This window comes from Amphiura filiformis, chromosome 16 (genome assembly GCF_039555335.1).
Source record: "Amphiura filiformis chromosome 16, Afil_fr2py, whole genome shotgun sequence".
Classification (NCBI taxonomy): Eukaryota; Metazoa; Echinodermata; class Ophiuroidea; order Amphilepidida; family Amphiuridae; genus Amphiura; species Amphiura filiformis.
This window is the reverse complement of record NC_092643.1, coordinates 11,864,920-11,886,097: the sequence shown is the minus strand read 5'-3', so window position 1 is coordinate 11,886,097 and position 21,178 is coordinate 11,864,920. Positions and strand designations below refer to the sequence as shown.

General features: G+C 38.2%; 1 protein-coding gene across 1 annotated transcript; it reads right to left on the bottom strand.

Moving 5' to 3' along the window:
• Positions 1 to 503: 503 nt before the first annotated feature.
• On the bottom strand, positions 504 to 17,430 carry LOC140136506 (tolloid-like protein 1). The gene is made up of 10 exons (XM_072158217.1): positions 17,252 to 17,430; positions 13,509 to 13,745; positions 11,280 to 11,537; positions 7,108 to 7,259; positions 5,829 to 6,138; positions 4,856 to 5,026; positions 3,880 to 4,095; positions 2,928 to 3,047; positions 1,785 to 1,971; positions 504 to 935 (listed from the first exon to the last, which is right to left on the bottom strand). The coding sequence occupies exons 2-10, from the start codon at positions 13,705 to 13,707 to the stop codon at positions 551 to 553; spliced, it is 1,998 nt and encodes a 665-aa protein (XP_072014318.1). The 5' UTR covers positions 13,708 to 13,745; positions 17,252 to 17,430; the 3' UTR covers positions 504 to 550.
• Positions 17,431 to 21,178: the final 3,748 nt, after the last annotated feature.

Sequence of the window (21,178 nt, the reverse complement as noted above, 5' to 3'; positions counted from 1 at the left end):
TAAGTCTTTTTTGCAGTCAGTTGCTTTCAGGCTACAACGATTACACAGAGCGACGGTGAACCTGATAAAAAATAATGTTTGACCATTACACAGTCTGCCAAGTATGCCAACTTTGCGAAAAACTGAGTATAACTCAAATTGTTGATATTTTGTAGAAAACATATGGCGGATAATTTTCACCTAAAGTCATCCTTCAACTTGCAAATCACAAATAATGAAAAATCACGTGGATTACTATGAAATTGCCTTTCCGAAGACATCAATATACCCCCCCACACACCTCTTGGCCAAAATTGGCGCACCGTAGCGCAAAAACCGTTGTTCCGATGGGGGTTAACATTTAATAAATTACCCCAAGCACCAAATTTGAACCAAATTGGGGTCAGGTGTAGCCCATTCACTGATCTGACACGGAATGACCATAAAGCCGAAGCGCCACATACCGCCATGCCAGTTGAGAAATTTATGCTCTCGGTAAATGTGCTTATATAGCACCAACATAATTACAGGTATTGTGAAAATATATAAATATCATGATTAATAAAAATGTCTATGGGTTATCATTCGGCGATTTCTCATTTGGCGTTCCACGAATTGGTGGTAAGCTTGATGAAGTATTACTGTGTTGATTGGGTGTCATTAAAGGTGGCAATTGCCCACCACGTGTAGAGGGTGTCGACATGGCCGAGGCATCTCCAGGTGCATCTCTCAGTCCAGAAGCCAAAAACATGGTATGTTGTTGTTTTGGGTATAGTTGTTTCTTATCAGGTGCATTGGGTGGTGGGTATGCCGGGTCATTGTTAAATATCTGGGAATAACTTGGTGGTTGTTGTTGGACTTCTGCACTAATTGATGTGGTTGAGGTTGGTTCACCCGATGAGACTTCGGCGTAGGAATGGTTGACATAACTTGCAGGTTGTGATACAGCACTCAATCTGTCAAATTGGAAAATAATAATATTACTGATAACTCGTAAATGAAATTCCTAAAATTGAGTACTGTTTGTATCCCAGTAAACACATTTTATAAGTGAACGGCTCTTTTTAACTCCTAATTTAGCAGATAGGCGAGGTCTGCATGTTCTCTGTTGGCAAGGGGCAGTATTCAGTGAACGGCTCTTTTCAGAGCCACCAAACCCTTCAATTTAGCAGATAGGCGAAGTCTGCTTGTTCTCTGTTGGCAAGGGCAGTCTTCAGTGAACGGCTCTTTTCAGAGCCACCAAACCTTTTACATTAGCAGTAGGCGAGGTATGCTTGTTCTCCGTTAACAAGGGGCAGTTTTCAGTGAACGGCTCTTTTCAGAGCCACCAGTAGGCAAAGGGTGGCGTACATGTCAGTTACTGTCCTATGGCAAAGCTTGTCCGATGGCAAACCTGCTAAAAGCTTCCCAATTTATATTTTGCACATTTACTCAAAATAATTCAAATACATGGGCAATCAAAAATTATGGAGGCGAGTAATATTATAGGTCTGTCATGTCATTCATGTATTTGAATTACTGACTCTGTCCTGCTTACATCTTGGAGAGTCTGGCGGACATACCATCGTGGCTTTAGTGGGGAAAATCAACCAATTTTTGCGCAAATTGCTGCAAAAAGTGAACATTTTCGTAATTTTGGTTAAAAGTGCATATGTGTGGGCATGGTGGGGCGCAAGAAAAATATTGGGGGGGGTACCCCCTTGCTTTCCGTAGTGCTGCCACCCTGTATAGCATTATACGGGTATAGCGGATTAGCGGGTACAGAACTTAATCAAAAGTGTATTAATCTTAGTAAATTAACTTACGAATTGGCCTGCGTTGTACCAGATAAAGTCGTCAAAGTATTGGTGTCCAGGTTGTTATTTTGTGGTGGTGGTGGTTTCTTCGCGTTTTTCATGATAAAGAAGGCGATACTGACAGCTACGACAAACAGAGCCATGCCACCAAGAACAATCAATGCAATCCTCCAGCCTTCACCGGCGCCTTCACCCTCTGTAAATAAATATTAGGATACATCGTTATATGAGGGGGTGAACCTCTAACTTTACTAGGTTGTGGTACTTCGATGCGGGTGGCGGTCTGGGGTGTAGAGCTGAAGCAGCATGGGGTCTTTAGACTGACTTATGGACTTAAGGAATATTCGGTGAGAAATGATGCTTTGAAAAATCGGCCCATGTGAGAGCAAGAAGAGGTCGGAACGACCCCACAGAAGCCAAGAAAATTATTTATTATTGACACTTTATGTCAATCACTTTGACATGTCCTTCTGATAGTTCCCCTAGTGTATATAAGGCGCATCATCATGTTTATTTAGTTGCTTTGAAGATGGCACTCGCTAGAGTTCCGAAAGCTCAGCCTTCTGAAAAGGACTTCTCTAGGGAAAGATTAAATCTTACTCAAGGAGATCCGGTTTTCTTTTCAGTTTGTTATATAATTGAAGAAGATAATCACTTGGTTTGAAGTTACCTTATCTAAGTAAACAAAAGAATTGTTTAAATTTCGCAGTGCAATATTCACGAGCAGATAAGTCGAACAAGTCAATCTACATTTGAAAGCGTGAGTTCGATTTCCAAATTAGCCAGGTTAGGAGGTTATAAAGGTAGGGGATATGGGAGCCTAGGTAAGAGGTATGGGTTGCGCTTACTCTGGCTGTAATTATACGGTGACATGAAAGTATGCCACCTACGACAGACTTCTCTGAAGAGCATCAACTACCGCCCGCGGTGCCCGGGCCGCGGTGATAGATATCATATTATTATGCTTAGCACAATAGGCCATTAGGCCTACTTATGGTTATACCCTACTGCGTCCTCCCAGCACAATAGTGTTATGATTGCAGACCAGCTCATCTCCACCTTTTTAATCCCTTGAATTTTGGTTTCTGAACAAAAGAGAAACCAAAACTTATAATTTGAAATGAGGGAGTCTCATTTAAATGTCTCACTTACTGCATCCCTTGGTTTCATCTGAGTTGTCACCACAGTGGTCGTATCCATCACATTTTAGACTTTTATCAATGCAACGGGAATTCTGGCAATGAAAATCATCATCTTGACAGCCGTAAGGATCTGGAATATTTACAACGAATAAGATCAAAGTGTTAAAATTGAGAACACATAGACCTATTTTGGTCTCCTACATCAGTTTATTTACATATTAAATGACAATAGTATTATAGTATCAATAGAAGAACAAGATAGGCCTAACTGTGATACCGGTATGCTATAAAATAGCAACTACAATCAGTTCATTTGGGTTTCAAGTTGATCCAAAACCGATTGTGTATTTTGATATACACACCTAATAAATCTATTCAATGAACTAAGATTTGCTACTTGTTTGGATTTGGAAGATTTTTATGCTGACAGTGAAATACCAAAAGGTTTGAAGCAATGCCCCATATCATGGTATTAAGTCTAATGATAATATACATGATATCATGGTTTGTACTTCAGGTATAAAAACCAATACGTGCATCTTCTCAAAATTTATGACAAATTGAATTCTCGATAGACCTGCTTAGATTTACATATATCTATGATTATCGAAGCCAGAGCTAAAAATACCTAGCACCTCGACTCTGAAACTATTTGTTTACGATTCATACATCATGATGATTGAAATCCCGATTGAAATTTCTGAACGCAGAGATAAAACAGCTTGCCTTATGGTTAGTTTTGTACTTTGAAACATGCCCATGCATCTCAAAGTTAGATCTTAGTAATAGGAAAAAGTCTTTTTCCGACATTTTCTGCAATTCCTTTTTCCAGATGAAAGCACCGGATCAATCAACCTTCACGTGCGCGCTATAGAATCTGTGCTGTGGGAGTTGATAGTCAGACGCGAAGTACATGTAGTATTCTTTATCTCTGGCTGCGATTATTACAGTTGTTCTTTTACCGTCATAGTAAATAGAATACACCAACTTGAAACCGTTGTACTCGGTTTCTCTGGTTCCATCCGACGTAAACTGTATAAGACTATAGAGGAAACTTGACGAGTATTGACCAGTTGAGGTGCCACACAAGGTTGCCAGATCACTTTGATCTGTTACCAGGCTAGATAAATCACCGTCGATTACTCGGAGATAATCACCGTTGGCGTTACACGAAAGATCTGTGCACAAAAATTTGAAAATTAAGATCAAATTAAACTAAATTTAGTGTTTAATTTCCAGTATACAGCTCTTGTTCGAACCTTCACCATTCCAGCTCTATTTTAGTTGTCTTTTTCTTATTTTCGACATTTTTTTTTTCATTTTTCTTAACATCTTGTCTTTTTTCTTATTTTTGGGTCTTTCAATATACGTTTGTAAAGATTACCATTCATCCAGGCAGTAAACAATAATAGTATTTGAACTATAATCTAGTCAACTGATGGGCTTACCGGTAATATCTTTCAATATATTACCGGTACCTTTTGGGCCATATATCAATATCGCACCTAAAGATAATTCTCGGGACAAAACCAGAAACAAAACAATTAATCTAGTGCAGTGGTAATACACCAGTGAACCAAAGGCCATCGGTTTACATCCTGGATGAAATGTAGGAATGTCCAAGATTTCGAATTTTTTTAAACTTACGTATCCTTGTCCGAAATTTCGAGAATTTGAGCACCATAAAGAACTCCAATATTTTGAAAGGTACAGTTGTGAAAACCTCTTGAAAACGTATGAAAGTATTAATTGCCACATAATATGGAGGCACCATTTTCAAACACGTTATTATAAATGTGACATCATCATGGCCATGCATGCTTCACATACACATTAAGCAGCTGTACATGCAATTGAATGCCAAATCGAATTTTAAAATTAACTTTCTTATTTTCTTAATAATTAATCTAATTATTCTACTGCTTTTTTTTCACTTACCACCAGGTAAATCCATTTCAACAACATTAACGAAGACCTTTTCGTTGAGTTGTGATCCTACGAACACCATAGAACATGTCAACCCCGCTCCATAGGTTCCTTCTGGATAGGCATCGTGAGATACCACAGTTCCTCCACGATCAGTCATGAGAGCGTGAGAAAAATCACACACTGAAAAAACAATAGTTTCGGTAAAAGTTTGAAGTTCCCGTTACCACAGAAATTGGAGTCCAATATTTTGGCTTGTTAGTCATGATAGAGTCTGGTGATAGGAGAAACAAGCAGGGTCGACTTTACTTTTAGCTGTATAAGTTGAAGTAATCAATAATAGGCCTACCCATCTGGGGCCCCTTATTCACTGTTTAGATAGATTCGTATCATTTGCAAAGGGTTCATAGGCGGCGGTTGCGGGGGACGGGAGGTACATCCCCCTTAACTTTCCACCCGGGGACATGTCCCACCAAAAATCGTAACAAAAATTAAGCAAAAATTGCCCTGTTCAGCTGACATTTTAGACTGAAAATCACTGTCTTTTGGGGCAAAATGAAGTAGAATTACAAAAAGAAAGCACTTGGTGGGAATTCATCTCGATCCGGCCTAACTCGATAATATATATGTCCCGATCCGTAAAGTTTGAGAAAACCGATCCGTTTTTGGTCCGTATCGGTCAGGGGGTATTTCGGATTTTCGAGTTGCCCCGCAGGGCGTTACTCCCAATATGGAAGCATCCGAATAGTACTGGTGGTCAAACATTTTTTAAGTCTTGCACGGACTGCTATTAGTAACACAACTTAATGATTTTTTTTTAAAAGTCATTTGGAATAACAAAAAAAATTAAAAAAAGGCCTATAGCGAACTTACATGGACTTTCTTAGTCCTCAAAGTTTTGGCAATCCTAATAAAATTACATCTTTTGGACTTGAAAATAAAACTTTTTGGAATTAAGGAAGTACAAGCAAATTTGTTTCCTCACCTGAAACATATTTTTCTGTTTCCTCTTCACCTTCTCCAGTGATTCCATTATCGTTCCCTCCTGATCCATCAAACCCAATATCAGAGCTTGCGTATTCGGCATAAAACCCCTCAAAAGTCGCGGATATATCAGAATGGAATACAACATGAATATCAGGTCCTGAAGATTCAATTAACCGAGGAGGCTTGTTTCTTTCGCCGCCGCAGTAGCGACCTATAATGGGCGAGATTTCGGAAACGCCATCGCGGACTTCAACGTAGTCATAGACACACTCATAAGAAGGCTCAAGGTCGAAGGAAGTGAATCGCAACTGAAAAGGAAAGAATGAAATGGCGTAAGAATTTATTTATTATTACCGATTTACGACGGCAATGTTGTTGAGTCTTGTGTTGATTAAGATGAAGATAAAGTATATTTTAAAGCTGAAGATGATGAAGTTAAAGTTGAAGTGTCTTTATCTTCACCATCATCTTCTTAATGTTCGTCTTTATTCTCATCTTAATTCTCCTCATCTTCTTCCTTATATCTTCATACTTATCTTTATCTTCCCTTCATCTACATTATTGTATATTCTAAAGATTAAATATCAAACTGATCATCTGGACTTACTGTTTACGCATCGTCGGGCCTAATGGGCTGGCGCTGAAGTGACGTCACCCTAACTGAGTCACGGGTCAACACTTCAGCGCCCTAGGCCTGACGATACGTCTCGGATGAGACGTGATACTGTAACCAACTCAAAACAGTAAGTCCAGATGATCAGTTTGATATTTAATCTTTACATATTCGTCCTCATCTTCAACCTCGAATTATAATTCATATTATGCGTCTTCACCTTCATCTCCACTTTCATCCGTATCATCCTCGTCTTGGTTCTCATAATACTTATTCGTCTTCATCGTGATCTCATCTTCACTTAGGCCTACATACCGTATAAACTCGATAGTTAGCATATGTGCTTATTATCGAGCCGTTTTCAAAACATGAAACTGTACCAAAGTCCGGCGCATTACCAACTGAGATAGTGGGGTTGAGACACACATTTGCAGGTTTACTTTCGTATGTTACTATGTGTACCGTATCGATGATTTGCTCAAAACCCCTTACACTTTTGTGGATGGGGCTCTTCGTGTTTGCACGTTTAAAAATCGCTTGATAGTAAGCACATATGCTAACTATCGAGTTTTTACGATACATTTTTATTGCATAATCGTCTTATCTTCATCTTCCTTTTCATCCGCATCATCATCATCATTTTCAAGATGATGATATTTCTTACCAAGACATATTGAGCATCATCAGGAAGTGACACAATATAGGTACACCTCTCGTCCGCGTTGTAGGAACCCGGATATCCAGGTGAAAAAAATCCACCTCCACTTTGTCGAAGTAAGGTGGTACAAGAACCAGGTGCAGCTGTTGGTAATGGTTCTGGTAATAAAAACAAACAAATAAAAACATAGTTATTACACATTTTTAGATCATTTTAGGAACTGCAACTTTCGAAACCCATACGGATCGGGAAACCACGATATTGTAATAAATATATAGGCCTAATGTATGTCTACTTTTTGTGAGATATCTTGCAACCACCCATTGCTGGTTTTTAATAGTTGCAGAGGCGTAGCCAGGGACCTCCATGTGGGACCTCCATTTTTTTGATAGACTAGAGCTTGTTGCGCCTGAGGCTGCACTGTTACAGGGCTCTTAACATCTGTCTGTTTTCACCAGTTTTTACTGTGTGATGCACATTGAAAAGTACATCATTCTTTTGATTGAAATGTGGTGATCATTCTGAGCTACAATATATGATATCATTTGGAGCTGTTCTTGGATGATTTATGATTACAGAAATTTCAGATCTGAATATTATAGTATTCAACATTACTGATATTTACTGCAGTACAGGTAGAGTGATTGACTAGTATTGATCTTTTTACACTTGAATTGATTAAACTTCACTTGAACACCCATGGCTGGACTTGCTGTGTATGCCTTGTTTATAGCACCTTTACTTGGCATGACTGGGTCTATAATGGCCCCCAATACATCTTATAGCTATACCCGTGAAGAGTTATTTGGATTCCAACCTGATAGAACTAGTGTTAATGGTCGTGTTTCCCAGTCTACCTACAGAACTTTACAACAACTTGACATATGTTCTGATATCCCTACAAAGCGTGGGTGCAGAGGGGGTAAAACTAGCATATATACCCCTATATCAAGAATCATTGATAATACACCTGTACACAATAAACTTAACCTCAGTGTGTGGAATGCACTTGACCCTATGCCTACCTGGTTGGTTCAGCAACACATAGATGTCTTGCTTCCTATTTTATGTAGAATTGTAAATGCATCTTTGCTCTCTGGTGTGTTCCCGGATAATCTCCATAAAGCCATTGTTACTCCTGTTCTAAAAAAGTCCATTCTCAATCGTAATGTGCTTAGTAACTATCGCCCAGTGGCAAATTTACAATTTACTTCGAAGGTGTTGGAAAAGTGTGCTTCCTCTCAATTAATTGAACACACCAATGCCCATAGTCTATCTGAGCCTTTGCAGTCAGCCTACAGGAGTCAGCATAGTACTGAATCTGCTTTAGCCTGCGTCCATAATGACTTCTTGCGCGCCCTTGATGACCAAAAAGCTGTTATGCTGCTGATGCTTGATCTATCAGCAGCATTTGATACGGTTGACCATAGGATTATGCTGCAAAGGCTTCAAGATGATTTTGGTGTAACTGGCTCTGCCCATTGTTGGTATAGTTCTTATCTTGAAAGTAGATCATGTCAAGTTTTTGTTTCTGGTGCATATTCAGAAGACCTTTACATGGAATATGGCCTTCCACAAGGTTCAGTTACAGGACCTTTGGGTTTTGTTTACTATACCCACGTTGTTGGTAGAATATTACGGTATCATGATGTAAAATATCACATTTATGCTGATGATATTCAGATATATCTCACCCCTGATCCCAGCATTCCAGGTGATGTCCAATGTGCCTTTTTAAACTTTCTAGTGTGTTGCCGACATTCAGCATTGGATGATTGAGAACAAACTCAGGTTGAACCAAGACAAGACGGAGTTTTTCATCGCTTCTTCTCTGCATCATCAGAAGAGATTGGAAAACATCACTCTTCTTCTGGATGGTGTTGAGATATTTCCGTCTATGTCTGTTCGGAACCTTGGGGTTGTTTTCGATCATCACATGTGTATGTCTGATCATGTAACTCAATTATGTAAGTCTGTCAACTGGCTGATAAGAAACATATACAGAATTCGCCCATACATTGATTATGATACTTGCCATAATACTGTTAGAGCTGTCATTATATCACGTCTTGATTATTGCAATGTGTTACTTAATGGTATATCAAAGAAAGATCTAAATCGTTTGCAGAAGTTGCAAAATAAGTGTGCACGTTTAATATGTCTCAACCCAAAATTTGAGCATGTTACCCCTCTCTTGAACCAACTTCATTGGCTCCCTGTCAGTGAGAGGATTGTATACAAGACGCTGCTTTATGTGTTTAAATCTCTGAATGAGCTCTCTCCCCAGTACTTAACTAACTGCCTCACTGTGAAAAGATCATCCCAGAGCGCAATGAAGACCCGCTCGGCAGATAGTATTTCCTTCCTTGTGCCTCGTTCTAAGAAGGGTGCTGGGGATAGAGCTTTTTCAGTGGCAGCTCCACGTTTGTGGAACACCTTACCGGTTCATATCAGAAATGCTGCTACTCTTGAATCATTCAAAACTATGCTCAAGACATATCTTTTTCCATAATGTTGTTTTCTGTATTTGATCATGTTTGCTGTTCTTTTTAATATGCTTGTTGCGCTTTGTAGCCACAGGAAAAGGCGCATTATAAATTATGTTAGTTAAGTTAAGTTAAGTTAAGAGAACCTGGCAGCTGGCTACTGCTGAGTGGTTGCCATTTCTCACATCCAACACACCCGTAGTTCGTATATCATACAGTGAGAATCGGCACATAGGGTCGGCCCATAGGGTTTTTCACATCAAGTCTAAAGTCTTGTACGAAGTCTAAATTAAATTTAAGATATTTTTGGAAAAGACATGTCTCATTCTTTATCATTTAATTAAAGTAACACAAAAAAGGGAAAGTTAGAGCAAAACGTTGGCATATACCAGTACTCAAGATTTGGAATGCTTAGTCTTGTTCCAAGTATTTGATCTTTGTGACTCGATTGTCAGAAAAAATGCATGATTTGGCTCCTTTTTTCAAGAAATTAGTAAAATAGTGAACTTTTCTTTCATCCTCCAGTTAGTACTTAGGGGGCGTTCAGAAATACTTTGGTGGGGGGGGGGGGGCGGGTAAAAAGGGAGGGGGACCAAAAAAGTTTTGAACCTTAAAAGAGGGGGACCAACAAGTTTTAGGTGGTAGGAAAGGGGGGTCAAAAAAGTTGTCCGCTTTAAAACTCAAAATTTTCGCATTGACACCCTCTCTACCACATGGGCAAGTTTGGGTTTTCAGTGCTTTTGTTTGAAAAAATTATGCCACTTAGTGTACACATATCTATACTATTAAATAGTCTATAATTAATCAGCAACATCTGGGTTGGTCTAAGAAATACTGGCACTTTTTATCATAGAATTTTATATCTCTTCAAAGTAGGCTACAAACATGGTTATGTACCAATCTGATCAAAATAGGCCTACAACTAATTCAAGAAAATATTGCAAATAAATTGGATTTCTTTGCACGTAAACTGCACACTTCAGTTTACTATTTCTCATTGCAAAATTATTTTGTACACATAGGCCCATAGGTAGATTTACCATAGGACAGAGTGGGCACAGGCCCAGGTGCCATGGTCTTTGGGGGCCAAAACTGATACCTGTGTACATTTTGCGTGACCAAATTAATTTCACATTTGACCATTTTAGCTTTTTGCATAAATTAGTTCCAATTTTAACATTATTTGACCATTCAAGCTCCATGGCCAATTTTTTGGCGTACATTTGTACTATCATAATAGCCACAGATCCAAATTATGCTGATGTGTCTATATGAACCTCCAAATAAATCCTCTATTTCATTTATCCCTGTAAAATCAGATAAACACCCTGATTTGGGACAATTCTAAATTAAGTAGGCCTATATATTTCATGCGCAATTGTCCCACCGGGAATGTTTCAAACATTTGCCTCCCTCAATGACATGTGACCCAGACACCACACCACTGGAAACAACACTTAAGTATAATGTTTGTTCTACGATAATGGGGGGTCAAAAAAGTTTTGTCTGTCAAAAGAAGGGGGTCAAAAAAGTTTAGCGGTCCATCGAGGGGGGGGGGTCAAAAAAGTTTTCGGGCGAAAAATTTGAGGAAGACCAGCCCCCTACCAAAGTATTAATGAACACTCCCTTAATGAATGATTAGGACTGAGCTATGTTTCATTTGGTACTGGTAGGTCCTATCTTTTAACATACCTCTGTAGTATGACGGTACAGAGTTGACGACTGCCCTGAATCCAGTCGATTGAATTGTGTCATCTGCTTGAAACAACACGTACAGATTTCGTCCTGATGTAACTATAGTTGGTGGCTTGTCATCGTCGCAGAATGACCCGAAAACGGGATCAGTCATATCGCTTCCGTCGAAAATTCGGAGGAAATCAAAGGCGCAAAGTCCGTATGCGTTTCCAGGTTCAATTTGGAATGCCGTGAAGTAAAGCCTCAGCCTGTTGCCTGTTTAGAAAAAGAAGTATAATTTTTGTTGAGCACAAGAACCGCAACACTAGTCATGACCATAAATTATTGTGATTAGTTAGTGTGTAAAATTCAGCCAAAAAGCAATAATACAGGGTGTCCCCAAAAAAAGAGGCCCCTCATTGCGACCTCTTTTTCTCCTATTTCTGAAAAGTTGATGAAACATATTTTGGTATGTAAAGAAACCTTTAATCGTTAGCTTTAAAAAACCAAAGTAATTATTTCAATCGGCTCACAACTTTTGAAGATATACCCTTTTGAATAAAAGTACCCGTTTTTTACTCTGTCCACGGATAGCAAACAAAGTGGTTGGGATGGCTCATGCTGTGGAGTGGCCTGCACAATCACCAGACATCACACCACTTGATTTTTTTTCTTTTGTGGCAAAATCCAAGATCTTCGCAATGAATGCATTAAGGCGCACAAGGATGGTACGCAACCCAATTGATGCAATGAGGACCAGGGCTGGAACCTGTATTTGTCAAGGAGGCAACCAGGTAGAGGGCAGAGCAGCACAGTAAACTCACTTCAGATGAACCAAAGACTTATGTTGTAAATAAAAAAAGAAAGCAAGAAGCAACAAAGCAAGAAAGTAAGAAACATAATAAAACAAAAAGGCATGAATAACCACCAAGAAAAAATAAGTAATTGCAAGTAAAGCAAAAGAAGTCCCATTCGGCATCCATTTTACCCACAAATTAATGACACTATTAACAAAATCCATTGCCCATAAACCCACCGGTAAAGCCCATTCCATAAATAAAGTTATTTTATAAAGTTATCATTGAGGAATGTTTGATAATCATGCATGTACTCGTTTTCAATCTTAGTCAAGTAGTCAAACCTTCTCCGTGGACAGAGTGAAAAACGTGTACGTTCCTTTAAAAGAGCATATCTTAAAAAGTTTTGAGCCGATTGATATAATTGTTTTGGTTTATTAAAGCTAACGACTCAAGGTTTCTTTACACACCAAAATGTATTTGATCAACTTTTCAGAAGTAGGAGAAAAAGAGGGCGCAATGGGACACCCTGTATTAGTCCGCAGCCTGTCCAGCCTGAAAGTAACACGTCCATATATATTTTATGGCTAACTTTTTGATGTATATTGGTGGTTCTTCTGCACTGTCTTAGTGTCTAGTTATCAGTGGACAAAATTTCCTAAGTGGGCAAAATTGCAAAATCGTCGGGCTGACCGACGATACCAAAATTACTTCACCGGGACGTGTGCGCGCGATACGCGCGAAAATGTTGCATTTTTCCCGAACTATAAGGATTTTTACGGAAATATATGAAAAATGACAAATGTGGCTAAAATGGAAGATAAACTTCACCAATTTGTTCAATTTTTTCATGGTATTTCGGCGGTCGGTACGAAACTTTACTAGTAAGCCTAGTTATCTAGTGGCAACATTTCAGGGCGTTCATCGGACGGGCTGGTTAGGAAAATAGCCCGTCCGAAGACAAAGTAGCCCGTCTCTGACGTGCGGACGGGCTCTCAAGTTAGGGTTCTTACTGATAACAAGAACTGACTTTAAAAAAGACAACGCCATGGATATAGATCATGTTTCATAATTTTGCATTGACAAGTAGAGTCCAACCTCTCTTATCCGGACCTCTTTTATATGGATCTATCTGTTATCCGGATGTGAAATCTTCACAGGGAAACAGTGTTTTTGATGATTTACCACAGGTACTTCCATGCTCTGAATGCTTAGAATAACATCTAGGCCTATGTTGCAAATAGCACTCTAAAGCCATCTTTTAGTGTTATTACACCATGTTTAAACAATCTTTTGTTGTCACCATTTCAGTACTTGGGACAGTCAATGCAGAATTAAATCCTATTTCACTTATCCGGATTTTTCACTTATCCGGACAATGCTTGGTCCCATCATGGCCGGATAAGAGAGGTTGGACTGTGTACTTGTATTTTGTTGTTAACTGTCTTACCCGATGTCGCAGTGAACTTGTAAATACAGTTTCGTGAAGGTGGATATTCATTGGGGTAATAGGGAGACTTGATCACGATGGTGTCGTTGCGACGTACGAGATCTTCCTGACCACAAGCATGCTGTGTCTGGCATTGCTGTAATACAACTGCTATGATCAGCAGGCCCAGCGTTATTATCAGGCTAGATTTTGAGCTCATTGCGTCCGTTTTTCTTCTGACGATTATCGTCTTGTTTCCTGTAAAGGCAGAGATGAAGAAGGTATAAAATGAAGGTTAAGTAAAAAAATATAATCTCGTTCTTGAACATCAGTCGAATGTCAAGACATGTTGCCATCTTCAAAACGAATGTTTCACTGAAGAGCAACACTTCCCACAAGGTCATACACCGTAAAACCTCGCCTATAAGCATATAGTCGGAGTATTTTTGGTAAAAGCTAAATTAGTCCAGGCGCCCTCCATAAATAGAATTATTATAGAGTTTGAGCAAATAAATAACCGATACAAGCGTTTATAAACAAGTATTATTGTAAGACCAATATATTGTATTTGCATATTTACGGCTGTTTCGTATTAATTTAGCTTTCATCAAAAACCCTCTATATGATTGTCCCTGCTTGTAGACGATATTTAACAGTATAGGCACAGTATTCAACAATTCAAAAATCCAAGTTTTTCGCCGATAAACCAAATTTCTTCACTGAAAAACTTTCATCGAAAATCCAAATTTTTCGAATAGTGTCCATAAACCTAGTTTTTCTATTTACAAAATCAAGATTTTCGATTAAAAAACTTGGGTTTATTGACGCGCAATGTGCAGTAATTCGAGTTCGCGAAAACCCGAAGTTTTTCAAAACAAATCGAAAAACTTGGTTTTGTTTTTTCAAATTGAAAAACTTGGTTTTTCAAATTGAAAAATTTGGTCTTTCAAACGGATTCGAAAAACTTGGATTTTCGATTCAAGTTTTTCGCCGATAAAGTAGGTTTTTCAATTGAAAATCTTGGTTTATCACCGAAAAACTTGGGTTTTCAAAAAAAAACTTTTTTTTTCAAATCCATAACATTGGTTTTTCAAACGGATTCGGATTTCAATTGAAAAACCAAAACACGGATTTTCTGTCGAAAATCCAAATTTTTTCGATTGAAAATTTATTTTTCGTATAATACACAATGAGCCTTCCATAGGGGTAGCTACATGTACCGTGATATAATTGTTAATTGTGTAAGAAAATGCCGTTTTATTATTTTATTATTTAAAAGTTGCACATGAGTCCATAGCATAGCAGTTCTCCCCCCTTCCTAAGCCAATGTTATAGACTGATTCTATTCTGGGAAAATATAGCGTTACGTTCCATTCGGCAAGTAAAAGCCTTATGCTGATCTCGAGTCTGCCAAGCAGTATAGGCACCGTGACCCAAAATGGCCCAAATAATCGTGTGTGGGGGTATGTGTGTTGGGGGGGGGGGTGCAAAAATTATTCGTCTGACCCTATGGATCCCAAAAATCAAAGTTTGTGCGAGTACCAGTATAGTTATCCCAGCAAACACAAAAACGTTTTAAAAACGTTTTTAATAAGTTATATTTTGGCTTTTGGTTTACATAAAACGTTTTAATAACATTAAAATGTCGGGTTATATAAAGGTCATGAAAACGTTTTAAAACGTTTTGTATGAAAACACACTACAACAATATTTTTAAAATGTTTTCAAAATGTTATTGTAAACTATTTTTGCAAACATTTTTGCCAAATATTTTGTCAACACCTAAATAACATTATGTTAAAATATTTGCATTCAGCAAACACAGAAATGTTCTTAAAATGTTTTTTTCAAAACGTTTTAATAACATTTAAATGTCGGGTTATATAAAGGTCATAAAAACGTTTTTAAAACGTTATTGCAAATATTTTGGGTAAACATTTTTCGCAAAATATTTTTTCAACCCCAAAATAACATTCTGTTTAGAATGTTTTGTATCAAGTTTTCAAAAATGTTTTTGGAATGTTATTAAAACGTTTTATACCCATTATATAACCCGACATTTAAACGTTTTCTCTAAAACATTATTTGTTTTCTGAGCAGTAGATTATCAAAAAATGATTTTTAATGTTATTAAAACGTTTTATACCCTTAATATACCCTTTATATAACCCGACATTTAAACGTTTTCTGACAACCTTTTATAACCTTTTGCGAATGATGTCGAAAACGTTTTGTGTTTGCTGGGTAAGAAGATAGTGGCACAATTATGTTTGCTTGTTGTATGAAAATTGCTCCATCCAATGTTAATTCGTAAAAAGTGAGGCAAATTGTTCAATGAGAGGTTTCAGAAAGAGAATGGTTTGCACTATCTGCGATATATGGTTAGTACACAGCAAAGAGTTGATGATAGGATTCATTGCCTTTGCATTTATTTATCAAGCCTGTGGCATCATTCATATACTCCAATCGAGTCCAGCCAGTGTAGAGTAGAATCAGAATTATCTATCTTCTCGCACTCCCCCATATTGCAAACTATTCTTTTTCTGAATCTATTGAACTTGAGGAACAATTTTTTCATTTTTCCAAAAATCGGAGTAACTTTAAATTCACCCATGGAAATTGACCTCGGCCTGAGCCTCATAACTTAATAGTGTCGTTTGTGATCCCTAATAGGAATAGGCGAATAATTTGATGTTTTACGTGAATTTGGAGCATAATTGTTGCTATCGCTATGATAGGCGTTTGGGGTCGATCCCTTTTTAGACTTAAGGGGTCGAAATACAGACAACTTGGCAGACATATCGTAAACATTATACCCTGACTAAACCAGAGAAGATGTAAGGCTTCCTTAAAATGTACATTTGAACAAAAAACAAGTTGGATGCCAGGTTTTACGCAAACTTGCCGAATGACGCTTAAGGGATCTGGAATGAGCGTTTTGGGTGTTTCGACAGCATTTTTGTGGGACATGAGAGCACATCAGACATATCGAATTGCATTCTGAATACGAAGAATGTCTTTCTGATATCAAATAATTTTCATTTTTGAAATTCACGGTATAATACAAGTTTTATGACAAATTATTAAAAGTTGATATTTTTCACATTTTTGATATATAACCGTCCTCGAAGTAAATTTGATAAATTTAATGATATATTCTTAAAGTGTATGTAGCTGGGAGGAAAAGCCGACGATCAATTGAAAATTTTAACGTTTCATATTGAAGATATGGATTTTTTTTTTCCAAAAAGACCTAATTTTTTTGGTGTTTTGGGAAAAAAAATCCATATCTTCATATACGAAAGGTCAAAAGTTTCATTTGATCGTCGGCTTTTCATCCCACCTATATACATACACTTTAAGTACATATCATCAGATGTATAAAGTTTACTTTACTTCGAGTATTGTTAAATATCAATTTTTAACGATTTGCCATAAAATGTGTATTACATTGCGAATTTCAAAAAATCAAAATTATTTGATATCAGAAGGACATTCTTCGTATTCAGAATGCAATTCGATAGGTCTGATGTGCTCTCATGTCCCACAATAAGTACTGTCCAAACGTTCATATCCCTTCCCTTAAATAAGCACATAAAATCATATATTTTAAAGTTAAAATATAAAACCTTGATAATTTTTGCCCGCTAGCCACCAATATGGACATTATCATCTGCTTAGGCCTATATCAATGGCCTATAGTCAGTGTCAGTGCGTACCATGCTAGTAATAACATATAATTATATTAAACAATAAACTCTTACCTAGATTATTTTTGTTTCTTCACAAAACTCCCGCGATTTTTGTAGATTCTTGGCGATTCTTATCTTCTTAATCATAACATTTGCTCTTCATTCAAAGAATTATCACCTCTATAAAGAAATCGCTTCATCAGTACCAAATTATTTATATCGCCATGTTGGAAGAGTGTTACAAAACAAATATGATAATCTCCAGACCTGACAGAAGTAAGAAACGGTAGAATGGAACAACCAGCAACACTGTCCACGTCGATCGATGTCTAATGACTTATATTGATTGAAGCAGGTTATCCTCTTGGACCATGCTGACGAATTCAATAATGGTCCAATGCCGTTACCAAGGAGGTTACACAATGCAAGCCAAACAATATCTCACAGTCTCAGTCCACGCCCAATTGGGCGATATATTATGTGATGAAATGCATTATTGTCACGATTATATTGCCATTTGACCCATTTGTCGCACCATATGGGTGCTTTTTTGATGTTTTCCAAATAGCACCGGGTCTATAAATAAGGTCTGGTCTGCAAGTCTGCAACCAAATAGTAGCAGCGACGTTTTTGGACATTGGGGGCCTATTCAAATACCATTTTCGGTGTCTACATTTTACGAAAAACTGTACTCTAAGGCTGCGATCACATAGAAGTATACGGTATACGGTATTCGCTATTCGCTATACGATACGCTCATTCGATCAGGCTGAGTTCACATAAGAGTATACTATAGTAAACTCAGCCTGATCGAATGAGCGTATTTCGTATAGCGAATTAGTGCCCTCTTATGTGACCCGGTACTATGAAATTACCTTGCTCGATTCAAGCTATACGCGTGCACCTGCAAAACGTGCACCGTATACCCGAATAGTATACTTCTATGTGATCGCAGCCTTATAGGCCTACCCACAATTCATGCAGAGAAGCCGATGCCATTTTAAAATGGTTTTATAGTATACACAAGAGAGTGATATATATAGTTGTGAAGTAGGCCTAAATACGCTTTTCGTGAATCATTTACAGATTTACGTGTTTAGATAAAAGACCGGGATAAAAGATTCCCCTGTAGTTTGTGATTCACGTCAACACAGCTTCTTTTAACAAGATTTATTTAACTGTACCCCTGCTGCTTAAATAATCGTACTGAATCACTGGCAGCGATCCCGAGAACAAACTATTAATTTTTCCAAAGATACTGATGTAATTATGCTATCTTTGATAATTAAAAATGCAGTCAAATCTAGGACCAGGGTCTGACCAAATCATGACGCCCCCGTCTGCCTGAGCCCTGCCACCTATAAAAGCTGAATGGTTAAGTGGTTTAGCGCCATCTAGATAAGCAATCGCTATTAAAAATATTCGCCAAGTGAGAAGGGGATTTCCCATTTAATAACAGAAAGTCAATTAAATTAAGTCAGTTGGTATTTTTAATTAAAAAAGATATAGATTAGGTAACTGAAAATGTCTTAAATGGTACAGGGGCTCAGTAGGCATATTATACTCTCAGGACACAATTAACAGGAGCGGGCCGTAGCCAGGGGACGCACCCCCCGGCGCACCCCCAAACTTGCAAAAGTATACAAAAAGTCCCAAAAATTAAGATTTGATTTTTTAAAGCATTTTTGCTCAAAAAAGGTAAGTTGGGGAAGAAATTCCACTTTTCACAGAATTGCCCCCCCCCCCTTGGAAAAAAGTCCACCTTTTCAAAATCAGCTCCCCCAAAAAAAAAAGCTGGCTACGGGCCTGAATAGGAGGTCTTCTTTTCCTTTTTATATGGGGACACTCCCACTTGGAGGTGGCGCGTATAGTATATAGGGCTGTTAAGGGGGGGGGTTACTGCTGAAACTAGACCCTCCCTCGGGTCTGTGGATGCCATTATTATCCACCAACAGAATAAAACGAGATATATAGGTTAATTGAGTGAACAACTTTTAAGGACAACTTTAATATCAAACATTAATCGTAATTATGTTAATCATTATGATATTATTAATAGGCCTACAGCCTGTCTAAAAAAAATTGTGCAAGTGAAAAGCGCCCTCTTTAGCAATTAGAAAATACCGTTGTGACACGATGCTTACATCAATGTCAAGGGCGTAGTCCGTAGCTCTCAAATGCCGTTTGTTCTGTTCATAGGCGTAGAACCGGGGGGGATGGAGGGATTTACCCCCCCCAATATTTTGCCAGGGGGGGGATGGTCCATACAATCATCCCCCCCCCCCAATGTTGACGCCTGATAATTGGTTTCTGACCAAATTAACCTCATATTTGCAAATTTTCGCGCGCTTTGCGCGCATTTAATCTACTTTTAAACCATAGGCCTATTTCATCAGTTTAGCTTCTAAATAGCAAACGCGCATTTATATCATAAACTAATTCTGTCGCCAAAGGGTGCTGGATTGACTATACTTCAAGATTTTTTCCAACTTCATCCCCCCCATGTCAAAAAGAAATCTACGCCACTGGCTTCTGTTCAATTTGCTTGTTTTAATCTCGAGATATGTTTAGTTAACGACAAAAGGGTAAAATCGCAATTGTGCCACTTTTACTAGGGAATAGGGCTTTACATGTAAAACAGTGATATCATCAAGTTTATCAAGAGTTCCTTCGTGAAATCAAAAGAATGCATCAATTACACAATACAATTTTTTTTACTGTTTTTGCTTTTTTATCATGATGCAAGAATAATGATTCTCTTTTTACACTTAAATGATAAATAGATATTTCACATTCTGCTGAAAAATTAAATACATGTGCATGTCAATGATCTTATCAAATACTGTTCTCTTAGTCACTTTAGACATGTTAAAAGACAAACAAATATTGTACACTTATGAACGCGTATTACTTGTTGGGAGAGAAATTGGACAAAATAATGCACATGCGCTGCGCTGATGTTGATGCGTATAATCAGAGAAGATGTAATTCTCATCTTCTCTGGTATAATGCACGAGCCCCGAAGGGGGGGACTGCATTAGACATATGAACATCAGCTATCATTGATTTACATGTACAGCTCTCTTCCCTAGTAAAAGTGGCACAATTATGATTTTACTCTTTCGTTGTTAAATAAACATATCTCGAAATTAAAGTAAGCAAATTGAACAGAACAAACGGCATTTGAGAGCTAAGACGGCGCCCTTGACGTTGATGTAAGCATCATGTCACAACGGTATTTTCTAATTGCCAAAGAGGGCGCTTTTCACTTGCACAATTTTTTTTTTAGACAGGCTGTACAATGTAGGCTTACCGTACCTTTAGGCAAATATACATCAAAGGTATTCAAGCATTGACCTCAATAATTAATCTATATAATAATACTGTTTGTCTGTGAATGTCCGCCCTTTTTCTCGAAACTGACAGGTCGCATGGCCCTCAAACTTGGTGGGTAGGTGCGACGTGGTCCAAGCTAGTGCCCCGGGGACCCCATCCTGGGTCTTCTCTCTTTATACTCCCCATAGGTTGCCATGGTCAGTCTCTAAATTAACATCATTGATCAGGTTAAGTAAAGTATACGCTTGGTGGGTGGATGTAGGCCCTAACTAAATGAACGACCACCGAAGCGAAGGTCATTTGGGGGGTCATTAGGGGTCATCCAGGTCAAATCGTCAAATATTGTCGCAGGTTCATGAAATTTGGTTGGACGTACCACCAAGGCGAGACCAAAATTGTTAAGGTCATTTTAGGGTCATCCGGTTTCAATTCAAATTGCCAAAGATTGTCGCAGGTTCATTAAATTTTGGTGGGAACATCCACCGATGCAAAAAAAGGTCATTTTGGGGTCATTCGGGATCATCCGGGGGTCAAATCACCATAGATTGTCCCAGGTTCGTGAAATTTGGTGGGACCTACCACTGAAGCGAGACCAAAAAATTAATGTTGAGGTTATTTGGGGGTCATTCGGGGTCAAATCGCCAATGACTGTTTACAGTTTCA

Bases quoted from the DNA above. Each gene is read 5' to 3' on its own strand.
- LOC140136506 (XM_072158217.1), bottom strand. From the start codon at position 13,707: ATGAGCTCAAAATCTAGCCTGATAATAACGCTGGGCCTGCTGATCATA. The intron at 6,139-7,107 runs GTAAGAAATATC...TTTCCTTTTCAG, and splicing joins ATGATGCTCAATATGTCTTG to TTGCGATTCACTTCCTTCGA. The intron at 3,048-3,879 runs GTAAAAGAACAA...TAAATATTCCAG, and splicing joins GTATTCTATTTACTATGACG to ATCCTTACGGCTGTCAAGAT.